This window comes from Hypanus sabinus, chromosome 27 (assembly GCF_030144855.1).
Source record: "Hypanus sabinus isolate sHypSab1 chromosome 27, sHypSab1.hap1, whole genome shotgun sequence".
Lineage (NCBI taxonomy): Eukaryota > Metazoa > Chordata > Chondrichthyes > Myliobatiformes > Dasyatidae > Hypanus > Hypanus sabinus.
Window position 1 is genome coordinate 46,250,248 of NC_082732.1, and position 21,388 is coordinate 46,271,635.

Genomic DNA, 21,388 nt, shown 5'->3' on the forward strand with positions numbered 1-21,388 from the left:
CTCAATCCCATTCTCCTGTCTTCTCCCCGTAATCTTTGATACTCTGACTAATCAAGAACCTATCAACCTCCATTTTGAATATACTAAATTCTCTGTGGCAATGAGTTCCACACACTCCACCAAATTCCTCCACATCTCAATTCTAAATGGATATCTCTCTATTCTGAGGCTGTGTTCTCTGGTCCTAGACTCTCCCACTGTAGGAAACATCCTCTCCACATCCATTCTGTCTAGGCCTTTCAATATTTAATAGGTTTCAATGAGATTCTCTCTCATTCTTCTAAACTCAAATGAGAACAGGCCTAGAGCCATCAAATGTTCTTTATTTTTAACCCTTTCATTCCTGGAATCATTCTGATGAACCTCCTCTAGACCCTCTCCAATGTCAGCACAGATGTGGGACCTAAAAGTGCTCAAGTGAAATAATATGGAATATTTCTTCTTCTTTTCTGAAGGATAAATGTAATAGACAAAATAAATCTGTCACACTCAGCTTGCATCAAAACTGCTGACAGAAACACATTTCAGCAGCTGACGTATAAGATTGTGAGATGAAATCTCAAACTGAAAACTCTCAGTGAAGCTCCAAATGGCTGAACACCTGGTCAAGGACAGGTGACCTGGGAGGTAGGAAAGTGTTGACAAGAACTAAATCTTCTCCCACCACCTAATATTCCTGTGCTAAATGCAAATAATGGCAAGTTGAAATTTTTTTGCAGAACTCGAGTCTTGCTTTGACACCTAAATTCAGAGATCAGTTTGAGCGCATCCTTGGTGACAAGACCACTGCAGGGCTTTTGTCAGGATGGTGGAACCAGCTCTGCACTCACCATCTCCCTGCACCGTGGTTATAAGGCGTCCATCCAGAAACAAGTCCACATTAGAGAGGTACGAAGAAGGACCACGGTCAACCACAACTTCATTCAGGACCTTAAGGAATGGAGAGGAGGGAATCATTAAATCTCTGATTCTAGAGATCAGTGGTTTCAAAGAGAAGAGGGGACACGCCAGAGTAAGGATGGGGGACCATAAGCCCATATGACATAGGACTGGCCCAAGCCTGACTGCGAAAACAGGAGGTTTGGGCATGGTGCTAGCAACTCCATTCCATAAAAACCAGTACAAGAGAAACGTCAAAAGAAGCTTCAGGATCTCATCCTGAGAGAGGATGGGTCTTTGAAGATGGACTACACTTCGAAAATGGATAACTTGAAAGACTGGCCCTGGATAGAGGATCTGATGAGCTGCTGTTGGCAATCTATGCCCCATAGTTAAAGGACAAAGAGGAAGAGGAGCAGGAGGAGAAGGGGGGGAGGAAGAGGGAGGAGGAGGAAGGTGTGAGGAGGAAGGTGTGAGGAGGAAGGGGTGAGGAGGAAGGGGTGAGGAGGAAGGGGTGAGGAGGAAGGGGTGAGGAGGAAGGGGTGAGGAGGAAGGGGTGAGGAGGAAGGGGTGAGGAGGAAGGGGTGAGGAGGAAGGGAAGAGAAGGAAGGGGAAGAGGAAGAGGAAGGGCGAGGAGGAAGGAGAGGGGAAGAGGGAGGAGGAAGGGGGAGAAGAGGAAGAGGGTGAGGAGGAGGAAGGAAACAGGGGGAAGGGGGAGGAAGAAGGAAGAAGCAGGTGGAGGAGGAAGATTGAGGAGGAAATTGTTGTTCAACTAGGTGGTAGTGGAACTAGTGAGCATGGGTTTGCCAGGTGGACGTGTTTGTACATGGCTCCAGATCTCTATGTGGAGAGCATGCCTTTGGGAGGGGGATGGTGTGAGATGTTAACCACCTCTCACACTGCCCTACACCCTGCTGTGGCAGCTCCATGGATTGTATAGGACCAGTGTACTGACCCTAGTGGGACAGACAACTTGCTGTCTGCTTGAGACACTGCTAGCCTGATTCACTGATTCATTGGCGAGACCGATGGTGGGGGAGCTGCACTGTCTCAGTTGTAACAAGGATCAGTATGTTTTCCGCTATTATAACTATATGTGCTTCATGTGCCGTGTGCTTTGTACCGTGGCTCTGGAGGAACGCTGTTTCACTTACGCTATTCATTTGAATGGTTGAATGACAATCAAACTTGAACTTGAACTTCACATCTTCTCCAAAACCCAGTAGCTCAAGTGTATTCAACTGGCAACTGTAGCCCTGAAGCCTCATGGATCAGTGGCCGTCCCATCACATCCACCAGGCCCTTGCCCCAACCCTTAGGTGCTGTGATCTCACCTGGTAGTGGGTGACCTGTTTCCTTGGGTGGACATCCCCACACATGGTGTTGATCAGCCCGTTCTCCTCCAGTCCGTGCTGATGGTCAGGATGGTGTTCTTTCACCACTTTCACCTTGAGCCTGCTCCTCAGGGTGATGGCGACATTCCCTGAGGACAACAGAGTGATCCCTCATTCATCACCATTGTTGAATTACACCATTTAATTGCTATTTTTCTTTGCTTCGTAACATATTACCTGCTTAGAGCTTTATATTCATTGCTCAGGACAATGAGATTCAGGGCCAATTTAACTACCAGTATACATGTAATTGTTTAGTATGCATCCTATGCATGATTTGGGAAGCTTCTCTTGGTATTGCATTATTTGGTATTGCATAAGATTTTTGGATCATTGGGCTCTCTTGCAGGGAAGGTGGGACCTGTACAGAAGGGATGGTTTGTGCCTGAACTGGAGGGGGACTAATATCCTAGTGGGCAGGTTTGTTAACGTTGCATGGTTGGGTTTAAACTGGAGTTGCAGGGCGATGGGAACCAGAGTGCCAGAACAGTTAGTGGAGAGGCTGTGGAGGCAGATATTGGCGAGACCTCAGACAGAGTCAGCAATCAAAAGGTTGAGCATGGTGCAACTAGTGTCCTGAGCTGCGTATATTTCAATGCACGAAGTATCGTAGGAAAGGCAGATAATAGGGCTGAAGATGAGGTAGCTGGTTTACAAACAGGCAATGTGTAGTGAGGAGAGGTTGCTGATAGGGCAAAATTGTAGTCAACAGGATGAGTTGAAATGTAAAAGGCAGACAAAATCAAAAAATGGTGGACTGTTCTTGGACTACAGTTCAGGATTCAACACCATAATTCCCTCCAGGCTTGACAAGAAGCTCAGAGACCTCAGCTTTCACCCTGCCTTGTGTGGCTGGATCCTGGACTTCCTGTCAGATCACCTCTGCCCCTCAACACAAGTGTCCTTCAAGCTGTGTCTTAAGCCCCTTCCTTTGCTCTCTGTATACCCATAACTGTGTCTCTACCCACAGTTCCAATCCGCTAATTAAATTTGCTGACAATACTACACTGATTGGCCTAATCTCAAATAATAATGAGGCAGCCTACAGAGAAGTCATCACCCTGACTGAGTGGTGTCAAGAAATCAACTTCTCCCTCAATGTCACAAAAACACAGGAGAAATGGAGGCAGACTAATCCCTATTGACATTAGTGGATCTGGGGTTGAGAGGATGAACAGCTTCACGTTCCTTGGCATAAACATCACCGAGGACCTCACGTAGTTTGTACATACCGGCTGTGCAGTGAAAAAGGCAGAACAGCGCCTCTTTCACCTCAGACGGTTGAAGAAGTTTGGTATGGGCCCCCAAATCCTAAGAACTTTCTACAGGGGCACAATCAAGAGCATTCTGACTGGCTGGGATGTGAACTGTACCTCCCTCAGTCGCAGAACTCTGTAGAGAGTGGTGCGGACAGCCCAGTGTATCTGTACATGTGAACTTCCCACAGGAAGATTCAGGACATTTACAGAGACAAGTGTGTTAAAAGGGCCCGAAGGATCATTGGGGACCTGAGTCACCCCAACCACAAACTGTTCCAGTTGCTACCATCAGGGAAATGGTACCTCGGCATAAAAGCCAGGACCATTAGGCTCCAGGACAGCTTCTTCCACCAGGCCATCAGACTGATTAATTCATGCTGATACAATTGTATTTCTATGTTACATTGACTATCCTGTTGTACATACTGTTTATTATAAATTACTATAAATTGCACATTGCACATTTAGACGGAGACATAACATAAAGATTTTTACTCATGTATATGAAGGATATAAGTAATAAAGTCAATTCAATTAAATTCAAAAGGCGAATACAAGACAGAAGGTGTATCTGAATGCGTGCTGTATATGGAATAAGGTCGATGAACTTGCAGCACAGTTGCAGATTGGCAGGTATGATGTTGTGGGCATCACTGAATCATGGCTGAAAGAAGATTATAACTGAGAGCTCAATGTACGAGGATACACATTGTACCGAAACAACAGACAGGAAGCCAGATGGCATGGCATTGTTCTGTTGGTAAAAAATGAACTCAAGTCATTAAAAACAAGTGAGATAGGATCAGAAGATGTTGAATCTTTGTGAATATAGCTAAGGAACTGCAAGGGTAAAAATACCCTGATGGGTATTGTATACAGGCCCCCAAACAGTAGTAAGGAAATGGCCTACAAATTACAATGAAAATACATGCAAAAAGGGCAATGTTAAAATGGTCATGGGGGATTTCAATATGCAAATAGACTGGGAAAATCAGGTTGGTGCTGGATTCCAGGAGGAGGAATTTCTAGAATGCCTACGAGATGGCTTTTTAGAGCAGCTCATGGTTGAGCCCACAAGGGATCAGTTATTTTGTATTGGGGGTTGTGCAATGAAGTGGAATTGATTAGAGAACTTAAGGTAAAAGAACCTTAATATGATTGAATTCACCCCAAATTTTGAGAAGGAGAAGTTAAAGTCAAATGTATCAGTATTACAGTGGAATAAAGGAAACTACAGAAGCATGAGGGAGCTTTTGACCAGAATTGATTAGAAAAGAACACTGGCAGGGATGATGGCAGAGCAGCAATAGCTGGAATTTCAGGAAGCAATTCGAAAGGCACAGGACATATACATCTCAAAGAGGAAAAATTATTCTGAAGGGAAGATGACACAACTGTGGCTAACAAGAGAAGTCAAAGACAACATAAAAGTCAAAGAGAGGACATATAATAGAGCAAAAATTAGTGGGAAGTTAGAAGATTGGGAAGCTTTTAAAAAATCAATAGAAGGCAACTAAAAAAGTCAATAAGGTAAATGAAAATATATGAAAATATAGAATACCAAACTAAGCTAACCAATATTATTAAAAGTGTCTTCAGATACATAAAGTGTAAAAGAGAGGCAAAAGTGGATATCGGGCTGCTGGAACACGATACCGGAGGGATTAATAGGGACAAAGAACTGAATAAGCATTTTGCATCAGTCTTCAGGGTGGAAGACACTAGCAGTGTGGTAGAAGTTTCAGGGGTCAGGGATCATGAAGTGGGTGAAGTTACCGTATCTTGAGAGAAGATTCTTGGGAATCTGAAAGGTCTTAAGGTAGATAAGTCACCTGCACCAGATTATGCACTCCCCAGAGTTCTGAAGGAAATGGCTGAAGTGATTGTGGAGGTGTAAGTGATGATCTTCCAAGAATCAGTGGATTCAGGAATGGCTCTGGAGAACTGGAAAATTACAAATATCACTCCACGCCTTAAGAAGGGAGGATGGCAAAGAAAGGAAATTTTAGGCCAGTTAGTCTGACCTCAGTGATTGGGAAGATGTAGGAATCCATCATTAAGGATGAGGTTTCAGAGTACTTGGAGACTAATGATAAAATCAGTCAAAGACAGCAAGGATGCTGTAAAGGGAAATCTTGCCTGAGAAATCTGTTAGAGCTCTCCAAGAAAATAACAAGCAGAGTGGACAAAGGAGTCAGTGGATGTCATTTATTTGGATTTTCAGAAGGCATTTGATAAGGTACCACATGAGGCCGCTTAACAAGATAAATTCCAATCATGTTACAGGAAAGATACTGGGATGGATAGAGGAATGGCTGACAGGCAGGAGACAGTGAGTGGGAATAAAAGGGGCTTTTTCTAGTCAGCTACCAGTGACTAGTGGTGCTCCTCAGAGGTCAGAAATGGGGCTGCTACTTTTCACATTGTTTGTCAATGATTTAGATAATGGAATTGATGTCTTTCTGGCAAAGTTTGCAGATAATACAAAGTTAGGTGGAGGGGTAGGTAGTGCTGAGGAAGCAATGTGATTGCAGCAGGACAGACAAATTGGAAGAATGGGCAAAAAAGTGGCAGATGGAATACAGTGTTGGGAAATGTATGATAATGCATTTTGATAGAAGGAACAATAGTGTGCACTATTATCTAGATGGCGAGGAGATTCAAATATCAGAGGTGCAGAGGAGTCCTCATGCAAGACTCCCAGAAGGTTAATTTATAGGTTGAGTCTGTGGTAAAGAAGTCAAATACAATGTTGGCATTTATTTCAAGGGGAATAGAATATAAAAGCAAGGAGATAATGCTGAGCCTTTATAAGACACTAGTCAGGCTGTACTTGGAGTACTGTCAATAGTTTTAGGGGTTATTTCTCAGAAAGGGTGTGTTGTCATTGGAGAGAATCCAGAGGAGGTTCACAGGGATGATTCTGGGAATGAAAGGGTTAACATATGAGTTACTGTTTGGCAGCTTTGGGCCTGTAGTCACTGGAATTTAGAAGAATGCGTGGGGATCACATTGAAACCTACCGAATGTTGAAAGGACTAGATAAGGTGGATGTGGAGAGGATGTTTCCTATGATGGGGCTATCCAGAACTAGAGGGCACAGCCTCAGAATTGAGGGGTGACTTTTTAGAACAGAGGTAAGGAGAAATTTTTTTAGCCAGAGAGTGGTGAATCTGTGGAATGTTCTGCCACAGACTGCGGTGGAGGTCAAGTCTGTGGGTATATTTAAGGTAGAAGTTAATAGTTTACTGATCAGTCAGGCCATCAAAGAATATAGCGAGAAGGCAGGTGTATGGGGTTGAGTGGGATCTGGCATCAGCCATTATGAAATGGTGGAGCAGACTAGATTGTCTGAATGGCCTAATACTGCTCCTATGTCTTATGGTCTTAAGATGTTTTGGGGTACTTGGAGGTACATGATAAAATAAGCCAAAGTCAGTCAGGAGAAATCTTGCCTAACAAATCTGTTGGAATTCGTTGAGGAAATAACAAGCAGGATAGACAGTGAATTAATGGATGTTGTTTATTTGTATTTTCAGAAGGACTTTGACAAAGTGCCACATATGAGGCTGCTAAACAGGGTAAGAGCAATGTTAGCATTCATTTTGAGATGACTAGAATATAAGAGCAAGCATGTAATGCTGAGGCTTTATGGATCATTGGAACAGTTTTGGGTCACTTTTCTATAAAAAGATGTGTTGGCATTGGAGAGAGTCCAGAGGAGATTCTGGGAATAAGAGGGTTAACTTATGAGAAGCGATTGATGGGTCTGAGCCTATACTCACTGGAGCTTAGAAGAATCAGAAATCTATCAACTATTTAAAGGCCTAGATAGAGTAGATGTGGAGAGAATTTTTCCTATAGTGGGGGAGTCTATTTAGAAAAGAGATAAGGAGGGATTTCTTTAGTCAGAGGTGGTGAATCCGTGGAATTCATTGCTACAGATGGCTGTGAAGGCCAAGTCATTGAGCATATTTAAAGTTGATAGGTTCTTGATTAGTCAGGGTGTCAAAGGTTATGGGAGAAGGCAGGAAAATGGGGTTGAGAGGGAAAATAAATTAACCATGATGGATTGGCAGAGCAGACCTGATGGGCCAAATAGCCTAATTCTGCTCCTGTGTCTTCTGGTGTTAATATGGATAAATAACTAGTGTTCACTGTGGACATGATGTTCAAATAGCCAGTGCCTGTGACTATGACTCATGTATGTTTGAAATGCGTAATTTCATATATATCCATTAGAGTTAAGCTTTCAGCATGCACACAAGGGTGGTGAGATTACTTCATCATACTCAAACATGTGGTACCTTCAATCACTTGCGTAACCTGTGACTGGTAGGTGTCAAAGTTGAATGGTGTCAAGAATCCTAAGGAGCCAAGATGGAAAGCCATCACCGGTGGGACACTACCCTGTTAAACATGAAGGTGAGTCAGAATAAACCCTTTATATCCAAACAAATGCTATTCCCTTGACACGCATGCGGATTTAAGGCAAACATCATAAGCCATCCTACACATTGGCCACTTTGAACAGGAACAGAACATACTGGACACACCAGGCCCTTCAGCCCATGATGTTGTGCTGACCTATTAACCTACTCTAACATCAGTCTAACCCTTCCCTCCTACATCCTCCTATCTAAGATGTCCTGAAATGTGCCTCATGTATCTGCCTCTACCACCAACTCTGGCATCATATTCCACACACACCCACCACTCTCTGTAGAAAATAAACCTCTGACAGTCAGTGTCTCTATAATCTCCTCTTAATCACCTTAAAGTTATGCTCCCTCCAGTTTAGGATATCACTGGGTGAGCACAGTGATTTGCTGGCAGCAAACCAAACTATAAACTATTGGATTAATCACATTTTTTTTTGGAAACAATCACTGCAAGGAGGAGGAGTTTAGGAGAGTCAATGGCACCTAACAGCAACTCCTTTGCTTGCATCTTCGGAAACAACTCTATTTTTATCTTTACTATCTCCATTTTTCCCTTTCACCATTCTTTTGAAGACCCTGACCTGGAGTTACACACTGACTATGGTTCTTTGCGGGAATGGGACCCGCTCTCTGGGTTTTATGACTGGCCATTATTCGGCTCGCCAAGGGTGCGGCCTAACAGCTTTGCTCACCTTTGGAGGTCCAAGATTTCGTGGCTCTGGAGTTGGGGGTGGTCAGAGGTCAGTGTCCTGGCAGAAGATCAGTGTGTCATGAGAGTTGGAAGACCTGAGATCTTTGGCCACAGAGCTTGGAAAAAGCGATGCAACTGACTTTTAACATCGTAAACCAGCGAGGTATTTGTTATGTCTCCCCTCTCGCTGTGAAACGGAGACACTTCTTTCTCGCTTATTTGGGGGAGAGAGAGAGAGTCGGGGGTATGTTGAATACCGGGTGAATGAGTAGTCTTTAGAGTATTGCAAGTCTGTGTCTTTGTTGTTGCTTTGCTGCATGATTGAGTACTTGGTGGTGGGTGCCGATTTTTTTTTGCTGGTGGGGGGAGGTGGGATCATTGCTTGCTGCCTCTTATGCGCAGGAGAGAGGAGAGCTGAGGGGGACTTTGGGGTTCTAACATTTAACTGTCATTCATCCTTTCAGAGTACTCCTCTGTTTTTCGTGGATGCTTGTGAAGAAAAAGCATTTCAGGATGTATATTGAATACATTTCTCTGACATTAAATGTACCTTCGAAACCTTTGCAATCAGTGGCCTGTAACTTCCCTTTTGAAGCTGTGCTTTTTAACCACCTGTTCAAACTGCTATTTTTGCAGTGCGAACTAGGTGCAGGATGATGGTTACAATTGTGGCAGGTACGGGCTGAATTGAGGCAGTGAGGCTCAGGCCCGAGAGTGGGGAATCGAGGAAGTGGGGCTCAGGCCCGAGAGTGGGGAATCGAGGCAGTGCGGCTCAGGCCCCAGCATGGGGAATCGAGGCAGCGCGGCTCAGGCCCGAGAGTGGGGAATCGAGGCAGTGCGGCTCAGGCCCGAGAGTGGGGAATCGAGGCAGTGCGGCTCAGGCCCGAGAGTGGGGAATCGAGGCAGTGCAGCTCAGGCCCGAGAGTGGGGAATCAGGCCAATGGGGCTCAGACCCGAGAGTGGGGAATCGAGGCAGTGGGGCTCAGGCCCGAGAGTGGGGAATCAGCCAGTGGGGCTCAGGCCTGAGAGCGGGGACTGAGCTAATGCTTGGCCATTGCTGGAGGTGATTCAATGCAACAGAACCGAGATGAGCTGAGCCAGCAGAGTCTGGGCCCGAGAGCATATCGAAGCAGCAGGGCATGGGTCCAAGAGTGAGGAATGACCTGTGGTTTGGCTGATTTAAGTGCCAAGCCATATTGGAAAGGTCAGATACAGGCCAAGTTGAGGTGGCAGGGCCCGGACCCAGGCCTGAGAGTGTATCGAAGCAGCAGGGCCAGGGGCCGAGAGCGAGGAGCGACCCAAGGTTTTGGGCGATTTAAGTGTCAGGCCAGATTGGAAAGGTCAGGGTGTCGGGGCCAGAGAAGAGGGATGGACTGGTGTTCAGCTCGCTGCTCTGCAAGTTTCACTTGTCACTACGCTGAACTGAGGTGGTTGCCCATAACTTACGGATTTTTGGATCAGCTGCAGTGAAGGCTGGCTTTGTGGTAGTGGACTCGTTTATGAACTTCAGTTCTGAATGTTATTTACTTATTTTTAATTTTGCACTCAACATCAGTAAGACCAAAGAGCTTATTGTGGACTTCAGGAAGGGTGAGACAGGGAACACGAATCAATCCTCAGAGGGGTCAGAGGTGGAGAGAGTGAGCAGTTTCAAATTCCTGGGTGCCTGAGGATCTAAACTGGTCCCAACATATCAAGGCAGCAATAAAAAAGGCAAGACCGTGGCTATATTTCACTTGAAAACTTCGACAAATGTACCATGGAGAGCATTCTGACAGGCTTCATCACTGTCTGGAATGGAGAGGGGGTGCTACTTCACAAGATCGAAAGCAGCTCTAGAAAGTTGTAAAATTAGTCAGCTCCATCGTGGGTATCAACCTCCGTAGTTATTAATAGATAATAACAGATAGATATTAATGAATATGATATAGTTGGGATCACAGAGACATGGCTCCAGGGTGACCAAGGATGGGAGCTCAACATCCAGGGATATTCAATATTCAGGAGGGATAGACAGGAAAGAAAAGGAGGTGGGGTAGCATTGCTGGTTAGAGAGGAGATTAATGCAATAGAAAGGAAGGACATTAGCCTGGAGGATGTGGAATCGATATGGGTAGAGCTGCATAACACTAAGGGGCAGAAAACGCTGGTGGGGGTTGTGCACAGGCCACCTAACGGTAGTAGTGAGGTTGGGTTGGCATTAAACAGGAAATTAGAAATGCGAGCAATAAAGGAACAGTAGTTATAATGGGTGACTTCAATCTACATATAGATTGGGTGAACCAAATTGGTAAGGGTGCTGAGGAAGAGGATTTCTTGGAATGTTTGCGGGATGGTTTTCTGAACCAACATGTCGAGGAACCAACTAGAGAGCAGGCCATTCTAGATTGGGTATTGAGCAATGAGGAAGGGTTAGTTAGCAATCTTGTTGTGCGAGGCCTCTTGGGTAAGAGTGACCACAATATGGTGGAATTCTTCATTAAGATGGAGAGTGACATACTTAATTCAGAAACAAAGGTTCTGAACTTAAAGAAGGGTAACTTTGAAGGTATGAGACGTGAATTAGCTAAGATAGACTGGCAAATGATACTTAAAGGGTTGATGGTGGATATGCAATGGCAAGCATTTAAAGATCGCATGGATGAACTACAACAATTGTTCATCCCAGTTTGGCAAAAGAATAAACCAGGGAAGGTAGTGCACCCATGGCTGACAAGGGAAATTAGGGATAGTATCAAGTCCAAAGAAGAAACATATAAATTAGCAAAAAAAAAGAGTGGCACACCTGAGGACTGGGAGAAATTCAGAGACCAGCAAAGGAGGACAAAGGGCTTAATTAGGAAGGGGGGAAAAAAGATTATGAGAAAAAGCTGGCAGGGAACACAAAAACTGACTGTAAAAGCTTTTATAGATACGTGAAAAGAAAAAGATTGGTCAAGACAAATGTAGGTCCTTTACAGTCAGAAACAGGTGAATTGATCATAGGGAACAAAGACATGGCAGACCAATTGAATAACTACTTTGGTTCTGTCTTCACTAAGAAGGACATAAATAATCTTCCAGAAATAGTAAGGGACCGTGGGTCTAGTGAGATGGAGGAACTGAGGGAAATACATGTTAGTAGGGAAGTGGTGTTAGGTAAATTGAAGGGATTAAAGGCAGATAAATCCTCAGGGCCAGATGGTCTGCATCCCAGAGTGCTTAAGGAAGTAGCCCAAGAAATAGTGGATGTATTAGTGATAATTTTTCAAAACTTCTTAGATTCTGGATTAGTTCCTGAGGATTGGAGGGTGGCTAATGTAACCCCACTTTTTAAAAAAGGAGGGAGAGAGAAACCGGGGAATTATAGACCAGTTAGTCTGACATCGGTGGTGGGGAAAATGCTGGAGTCGGTTATCAAAGATGTGATAACAGCACATTTGGAAAGAGATGAATTCATCAGACAAAGTCAGCATGGATTTGTGAAAGGAAAATCATGTCTGACGAATCTTATAGAATTTTTTGAAGATGTAACTAGTAGAGTGGATAGGGGAGAGCCAGTGGATGTGGTATATTTAGATTTTCAAAAGGCTTTTGACAAGGTCCCACACAGGAGATTAGTGTGCAAACTTAAAGCACACGGTATTGGGGGTATGGTATTGATGTGGATAGAGAATTGGTTGGCAGACAGGAAGCAAAAAGTGGGAGTAAACGGGACCTTTTCAGAATGGCAGGCAGTGACTAGTGGGGTACCGCAAGGCTCAGTGCTGGGACCCCAGTTGTTTACAATATATATTAATGAATTAGACGAGGGAATTAAATGCAGCATCTCCAAGTTTGCGGATGACACGAAGCTGGGCGGCGGTGTTAGCTGCGAGGAGGATGCTAAGAGGATGCAGGGTGACTTGAATAGGTTAGGTGAGTGGGCAAATTCATGGCAGATGCAATTTAATGTGGATAAATGTGAGGTTATCCACTTTGGTTGCAAGAACAGGAAAACAAATTATTATCTGAACGGTGGCCGATTAGGAAAAGGGGAGATGCAACGAGACCTGGGTGTCATTGTACACCAGTCATTGAAGGTGGGCATGCAGGTACAGCAGGCAGTGAAAAAGGCAAATGGTATGTTGGCATTCATAGCAAAAGGATTTGAGTACAGGAGCAGGGAAGTTCTACTGCAGTTGTACAAGGCCTTGGTGAGACTGCACCTAGAATATTGTGTGCAGTTTTGGTCCCCTAATCTGAGGAAAGACATTCTTGCCATAAAGGGAGTACAGAGAAGGTTCACCAGATTGATTCCTGGGCTGGCAGGACTTTCATATGAAGAAAGACTGGATTGACTAGGCTTATACTCACTGGAATTTAGAAGATTGAGGGGGGATCTTATTGAAATGTATAAAATTCTAAAGGGATTGGACAGGCTAGATGCAGGAAGATTGTTTCCGATGTTGGGGAAGTCCAGAACTAGGAGTCACAGTTTTAGGATAAAGAGGAAGCTTTTTAGGACCGAGATGAGGGAAAACTTCTTCACACGGAGAGTGGTGAATCTGTGGAATTCTCTGCCACAGGAAACAGTTGAGGCCGGTTCATTGGCTATATTTAAGAGGACGTTAGATATGGCCCTTGTGGCTAAAGGGATCAAGGGGTATGGAGAGAAAGCAGGTACAGGGTTCTGAGTTGGATGATCATCCATGATCATACTGAATGGCAGTGCAGGCTCAAAGGGCCGAATGGCCTACTCCTGCACCTATTTTCTATGTTTCTATGTAGCATCCAAAACATCTTCAAGGAGCGGTGCCTCAGAAAGGCAGCTTCCAATATTAAGGACCCCCAGCATCCAGGGCATGCCCTTTTCTCACTGTTACCATCAGGAAGGAGGCACACACTCAATGAATCAGGAACAGCTTCTTTCCCTCTCTCATATGATTCCTAAATGGACATTGAACCCATGAACACGACTTCACTTTTATTATATATTATTTCTGTTTTTGCACTATTTTTAATTTAACTATTTAATATACATATATATACTTACTGCAACTGATTTACTTATTTTTCTCTATATTGTCATGCACTGCATTGCACTTCTGCTACTATATTAACAAGTTACATGACATATGTTGATGATATTAAACCTGATTCAGATTCTGTTATTGTTTGCATGATGCTTTTTTCAGCACATTGGGTATTTGACAGTCCTTTTTAAATAGATTCCACTGAGTTCCTTTGCTTTATGGCTGCCCGTGAGGAAACGAATCTCAAGGTTGTATACAGTATACATACTTTGATAATAAAGGAATTTTGGACTTTAGCTATTTCCACTCTGGGAAAGGGGTGCTTGCTATCCATTCTATCTAAGCCTCTTATCATTCTGTACACCTCTGTCAGGACACCTCTCATACTCCTTTACTCCAAAGAGAAAAGCCCTAGTTCTCTCAGTCCATCCTCACAAGACATGCTCTCTAACCCTAACCCTGGGAAATCTCCTCTGCACTCTCTTTAAAGCTTCTGCATCCTTCCTATAATGAGGCAACCAGAACTGATAGAGCTGCAACATTACTTCAGGGCTTTTGAGCTCAATCCCCCACTAATGAAGGCCAACACACCATATACTTCTCAACCACCCTATTCACTTGTGCAGCAACTTTGAGGGATCTATGGACTTCAAAGTTCCTCTGTTCCTTAACACTGCAAAGAGTCATGCCACTAACCCTGTTCTCTGCCTTTAAGCTTGACCTTCCAGAGTGAATCACTTCAGTTTTCCAGATTCCAGAGCTCCATCTGCCGCTTCTCAGCCCAGCTCTACACCTTAGCAATGTCCCATTGAAACCCACAGCAACCCTCTACACCAGGGGTTCCCAGCCTGGGGTCCAGGGACCCCTTGCTTAATGGTACTGATCCATGGCATAAAAAAATGTTGGGAACTCCTGTTCTACTCTGTCCACAACACCACCAACCTTCATGTCATCTGCAGACTTACTAAGCCACCCTTCCACATCCTTATCCAATTGTGATCGGATGATTGTGGTTTATATAAACCACAAAGAGCAGGGGTCTCAGAACAGATCCCTGCAGAACACTGCGGGTCACCGATCTCCAGGCAGAATCTAGTGGTGCTCCTTGTTTAGTTAATTAGTTCTTTCAGAAACAGCCCCACAAGGAGAGAGTTCATCAGCCCCCCCCTTCCTATTTCTGAGAGGTGGGTGTGGCAAAAGTGGAGATTTCATTCGGGAACAGTGGGCTGCACATCTCAGAAACTTCCATCCCATCCCTCCGTTATGACTCCCTCTACCTCACCTACCCCAATCATCATTTTCTCAAGCCCCATCACCCCTAGTGGGGTATGGGCTGCTGGCAGCAGCTCGCAGAGTCCTCTGCTCTGGGCCAGTATTTCAAGTTATCCCCAGGAGTAGCCCATTTTCTTGGTGTCAACTCGAAGGTCGCCTTGCCAGGTATTCTTTAGCTGGTCTCTCTTACAGAAGGTTGATCAGCCAAGACTTCCGCAGATTTGCGGCTCTCAACTCACAACTTAAGGTGTCTTCAAGCGAAGGACCTTTCTCTCTCAGGAACGAAGTGTTTGGAGCTTCTGTTGATGTTTCTGTTGTTCTGGATTTTTATGGGATGGCGTTACTAGCCTCATGTCCAACCTTCCTCCTTTCACAGCCATGTTCAGGACTGTCAGTAGTGGAGTTCCACACACACACCCAAACCCCAATGCATTACACTAAAACACTGGACCCCAAAGGACAGATGTACCTCATGGACTCCCCCCTCCCCCCACCCCGATGCATTACACTAAAGCATTGGACTCCGAAAGACAGACGTACCTGGAATAAAGATGATGCATAAAGTAAAGTGCCATCACCTCCGAGGCAAATTATAAAATCGATCCGATCTGACAAATCATCAAAGCCTACAAAAAAATTTACAATGACTATTTCTGCACAATATCACTGACTCACATCTAAAAACCTCTCCCTGCTGTTATCACAAGTCAACATGTTAACTGAGGTCAGACTCACTCAGAGAAAAGCTTTATTTGTCACATGTACATCGAACCATAGACTCAGTGGCCATTTTATTAAGTACACCTGGTCGTTGATGCAAATATCTAATCAGTAAATCATTCGGCAGCAACTCATGAGGTAGAAAATTCATGCCAAAAGAGCAATGTTACAATAGTCATAGGGGATCTCAATATGCAGGTAGATCGAGAAAATCAAGTTGGTGCTGGATTCCAAGAGGGGGATTTTCTAGAGTGCCTACGAGATGGCTTTTTAGAGCAGCTCGTGGTTGAGCCCACTAGGGATCAGCAATTCTGGACTGGGTGTTGTGCAATGAACCAGAATTGATTAGAGAGCTTAAAGCAAAAGAACCCTTAGGGGAGAGTGATCATAATATGATTGAATTCACCCTGACATTTGAGAAGAAGAAGCAAAAGTCATAAGTATCAGTATTACAGTCGAGTAAAGGAAATTATAGAGGCACGAGAGAGGAGCTGGCCAGAATTGATAGGAAAAGAACACTGGCAGGGATGACAACAGAGCAGCAATGGCTGGAATTACTGACAGCAATTCAGAAGGCACAGGATATATACATCCCAAAGAGGATGTAGTATTCTAAAGGCAAGATTACACAACTGTGGCTGACAAGAGAAGTCAAAGCCAACATAAAAGCCAAAGGGAGGGCATATGATAGAGCAAAAATTAGTGGGACGATGAAGGATTGGTAAGCTTATAAAAACCAGCAGAAGACAACTAAAAAACTCATTAAGGTAAAGATGGAATACAAAAAATGGAAGCCAATAATATTAAAGAGGATACCAAAAGTTTCTTCATATATATAAAGTGTGAAAGAGGTGAGGGTGGTTATCGGACTGCTGGAAAACAATGCTGAAGGGAGGGGTAGTAATGGGGGGAGGAACAAGGAAATAGTGGACAAACTGAATAAGTATTTTGCATCAGTCTTCAGGTATACACTAGCAGTATGGTGGAAGGTCCAGGTGTCGGGGGTCATGGTGTATGAAGTTACCATTATTAGAGAGAAGGTTTCTGGGAAACTGAAAGGTCTGAAGGTCCGAAAGTCACCTGGACCAGATGGTGTACACTCCAGAGTTCTGAAGGAGGTGGCTAAAGAGATCATGGAAGCATTAGTAATGATCTTTCAAGAATCACTAGATTCTAGGATGGACAATTGTAAATGTCACACCACTCTTCAAGAAGGGGCAGAGGCAGAAGAAAGGAATTTATAGGCCAGTTAGTCTGACCTCACTGGTTGGGAAGATGTTGGAGCTAATTGTTAAAGATGTGGTTTTGGGGTATTTGGAGGCACATGATAAAATAGGCCACAGTCTGCATGGCTTCCTCACGGGAAAATCTTCCCTGACAAATCCTGCTCCGATATCTATGGTCTCCCAAGGGGAAATATCCACTCCACGTTCCCCCTGACAAGGGGATGTGACTGAAGTATATAAAGCCACGGTGGGTACAGTTCGGATAGACTACAGGAAAGGTTTCCCACATCAGAGGTAGTGAAAAAGAGAGAAATAAAAATCAGAATGAGAATCAGTCTTAATGTCATTGACTAACATCATGAAATTTGTTGTTTTGCAGCGACAGTACATTGCAATACCTAAAATATATAAATTACAGTAAGAAATATTTAAAAATTAAATTAAGTAAGTAGCATGAAAAGAGCAAAAAAAAGAAGAAAAAATGTAGTGAGGTAGTGTGGTGAAATAAACTGTGATAGTGCTTAAGTGTCTAAATGAGTACTTGAATAATCTGAGATAGAAGGCTAAACAGCATGCGCTGGAAGAAGGTGCTCATTGGATAGACTAGGCATAATGGGCTGAATGGCCTTTTACCCCACTGTACCACCCTGAGTCAAAGAAAGTAAAAGTGAAAGCAGAAGCATTGTGTTGCAGATCACTTAGAAGTTCAGAGTGGGAGTAGAGTGAATGGGAAGACTTTAGAAGCAAACAGGAGTTTATAGCAGAGAAAAAACAAGGAGCTGGTGCTGTGACACAGGATTGGGGACTGGCCCGTCCTGTCAGTGTATCGCAGGATTGGGGACTGGCCCGTCCTGTCAGTGTATCGCAGGATTGGGGTCTGGCCCGTCCTGTCAGTGAATTGCAGGATTGGGGTCTGGCCCGTCCTGTCAGTGTATTGCAGGATTGGGGACTGGCCCGTCCTGTCAGTGTGCTGCAGGATTGGGGACTGGCCCGTCCTGTCAGTGTATCGCAGGATTGGGGTCTGACCCGTCCTGTCAGTGTGCTGCAGGATTGGGGACTGGCCCGTCCTGTCAGTGTATCGCAGGATTGGGGACTGGCCCGTCCTGTCAGTGTGCTGCAGGATTGGGGACTGGCCCGTCCTGTCAGTGTGCTGCAGGATTGGGGACTGGCACGTCCTGTCAGTGTGCTGCAGGATTGGGGTCTGGCCCGTCCTGTCAGTGAATTGCAGGATTGGGGTCTGACCCGTCCTGTCAGTGTATCGCAGGATTGGGGTCTGGCCCGTCCTGTCAGTGAATTGCAGGATTGGGGACCGGCCCGTCCTGTCAGTGAATTGCAGGATTGGGGACCGGCCCGTCCTGTCAGTGTATCGCAGGATTGGGGACCGGCCTGTCCTGTCAGTGTATTGCAGGATTGGGGACTGGCCCGTCCTGTCAGTGTGCTGCAGGATTGGGGACTGGCCCATCCTGTCAGTGTGCTGCAGGATTGGGGTCTGGCCCGTCCTGTCAGTGTATTGCAGGATTGGGGTCTGGCCCGTCCTGTCATGTGCTGCAGGATTGGGGCCTGGCCCGTCCTGTCAGTGTGCTGCAGGATTGGGGTCTGGCCCGTCCTGTCAGTGTATTGCAGGATTGGGGACTGGCCCGTCCTGTCAGTGTAGTGCAGGATTGGGGACTGGCCCGTCCTGTCAGTGTGCTGCAGGATTGGGGACCGGCCTGTCCTGTCAGTGTATCGCAGGATTGGGGACCGGCCCGTCCTGTCAGTGTATCGCAGGATTGGGGACCGGTCCGTCCTGTCAGTGAATCGCAGGATTGGGGACTGGCCCGTCCTGTCAGTGTATCGCAGGATTGGGGACTGGCCCGTCCTGTCAGTGTATCGCAGGATTGGGGTCTGGCCCGTCCTGTCAGTGTATCGCAGGATTGGGGTCTGGCCCGTCCTGTCAGTGTATCGCAGGATTGGGGTCTGGCCCGTCCTGTCAGTGAATTGCAGGATTGGGGTCTGGCCCGTCCTGTCAGTGAATTGCAGGATTGGGGTCTGGCCCGTCCTGTCAGTGAATTGCAGGATTGGGGACTGGCCCGTCCCGTCAGTGTGCTGCAGGATTGGGGACCGGCCCGTCCTGTCAGTGAATTGCAGGATTGGGGACCGGCCCGTCCTGTCAGTGAATTGCAGGATTGGGGTCTGGCCCACCCTGTCAGTGTGTTGCAGGATTGGGGACTGGCCCGTCCTGTCAGTGTGCTGCTGGATTCCGTGCTAGGTTGGGGAGCTGGTCCACCCCGTCAGTGCTGCCTCCTGGATTTACTCCCATGAAGATGAGCTGGATTGTGTTTGTTTGTGGCTGCATGAGATGAGCAACTGTTGTGAGCTGTTGCAGAAACCTGGCTCCAGGACAGCATCCCATGCACCATCAACCTACAGGCCATGACTCTCAGGGACTTGGGCTATATCATTGTTATTTTTTTGTTTCTAATTATGTTTTCTGCTATTGTAACTACGTGTGTTGTGTGTGATTGTTGAACTGTATTTTGCACCTTATCCCTGGTGGAATGCTGTTTCATTTGGCTGTATTCATGTGTACGGTTGACTGAAAATTAAACTTGAACTTCTTCTACCTTGCTGTGTGATCCCTCCAAGAATTGGGACTGTACACCACAGGAAAATGTTATTGCAGAACAGTGAAATTAGAGTCCAAAGTGCTTTTACCTTCTCTAAAAGTGCATAATTTCTTAAGTGGTCCAAAACTCTCATCATTGGCTATGGTGGGGTCTTCAAGTACTTTCTTTTCTATGTAAACAATCATTTCTTTTTCCTACAATCAAAAAGATTGTGAATCAAATTTCCTTAATACATAAGATCAAGGTGAATAAGCATCCAAGATTCAGGATTGTTTAATTTCATTGCCAGTAAACAAGCGTAAAGGGAAACAAAATAACTGTACTCCGGATCTGATGCAGCAGAAAAGAAAATCATAAAACACAATCATATTAATTTTTTTAAAAACACAATAAATATAAATCCATGAGATACCTTCTATACATAGATTAATTGTATGTCCATACGGTGATGCTAGGCACAGCAGTGTCTGTACATAAGGAGACTGACAGGAAATGATAAAGTAGTGGTAGTTGGGGTATGGAGGGGTGGGTTAGTGGGTGGAGGTGTTGATCGGCCTTACTGCTTGGGGAAAGTAACTGTTTTTGAGTCTGTTGGTGCTGGTGTAGATGCCACGTAGACTCCTCCCTAATGGGAGTGGGGCAAACAGATGAGCAGGGTGGGTGGGATCCTTCATGATATTACTGGCCTTTTTCCAGCACCTTTCTGTATATGTGTTCTTTGACGCTCAAGCCCTGTACACCACTGAGCAACACAAAAAGGATCCACTATCTCACCGAATTCTTCTCAGAGATCCAAGTACAAACGTACATCAGCTTGACCTCAGACACACCCAACAGACAAGCTCTCTGTCATTGACCTTCTTGCCTCCTGTTCTTGAGGCCCCACATTTCCACAAGATCACTGACATCAGCCTAATTTATCTCTCAAGCTATCTGCTCTCGGATCTAATGGTTTTTGTAGTTTTAATAATAAAACCATGTGTATGCAGAACTGATTCCACACCCTGTGGACTCATTTTCAAAGGCTCTATAACTTGTGTTCTCAATATTATTTAATTACTTATTCATTATTATTCCTGTTTTGTATTTAGACAGTTTGACTTCTTTTGCAAATTGGATGCTTGCCAGTGTGTGTAGCTTGTCATTGTTACTGTGAATGCTGACATGAAAATGAATCTCAGGGTTGTATGTAGTGACATATAACTTTAATAATAAATTTATTTTCAGCTTTGAACTTTGAATGTTACTTGTTTATTTTTTGTATTTGATTGTCAGTCTTTGTATGTGTAATTTTTCATTGATTCTATTGTGTTTCTTTGTATCTACTATGAATGGGCACAAGAAAAGGAATCTCAAGGTGACATATATACATTTTGATAATAAATTTACTTTGAATTTTGAATATACCCGGGCATATTACCTCCATAAGGAAGATGCAAAGCTCTTTAAATGGTTGAAGTAACCGATCATCTTGAATCTTTTTGATGACCAAGATACTCCTGGGGGGTTTGTTCCACGTCAGCCGCTGACTAGCGGGATCCTGAATGTGCCTACAACAGGAAAGGTTCAGTTAATTCAGTGAATTCAAGGGTTGTCATCACCCACAGGCAGAGGGGAGGGAAAGACGGAAGAGGGGAGGAGAGAGGAGGAAGGGAGGAGGGGAGAGGGGGAAGGGGGAGGGTTGAGGGGAGAGAAAGGGAGAAGGGGAAAAGGGGGGAGAAGGGGAAAGGGGAGAAGGAAGAGAAGGGTGGGGAGGAGTGGAGAGAGGGGGAGAGAATTCCATGGTGTCATTATCCATGGGTAGAGAGGGGAGAGAATGGCTCTCTGCTGCTTTGAATTCAAGGGCTGCTATTACCCACGGGCAGGTGAGAGTGGAGATGGGAGATTGGAGCGGGTTGATTGGAG

At 44.9% G+C, this 21,388-nt stretch overlaps 1 protein-coding gene across 2 annotated transcripts in view; it reads right to left on the reverse strand.

Annotated features, from left to right (window-relative positions):
• The window catches only part of nadka (NAD kinase a), a 122,471-nt gene that overhangs the window by 12,396 nt on the left and 88,687 nt on the right, over positions 1-21,388 (reverse strand). The window contains exons 3-8 of one of the 2 annotated variants that reach the window (XM_059952417.1): positions 20,904-21,033; positions 19,572-19,677; positions 15,472-15,557; positions 7,840-7,942; positions 2,214-2,362; positions 831-930 (exon numbers count right to left, since the gene is read on the reverse strand). In XM_059952417.1, coding sequence (XP_059808400.1) covers positions 831-930; positions 2,214-2,362; positions 7,840-7,942; positions 15,472-15,557; positions 19,572-19,677; positions 20,904-21,033 — 674 coding nt within the window. The remainder of the gene's footprint in view (positions 1-830; positions 931-2,213; positions 2,363-7,839; positions 7,943-15,471; positions 15,558-19,571; positions 19,678-20,903; positions 21,034-21,388) is intronic. The other variant, XM_059952418.1, reaches the window with a different exon arrangement.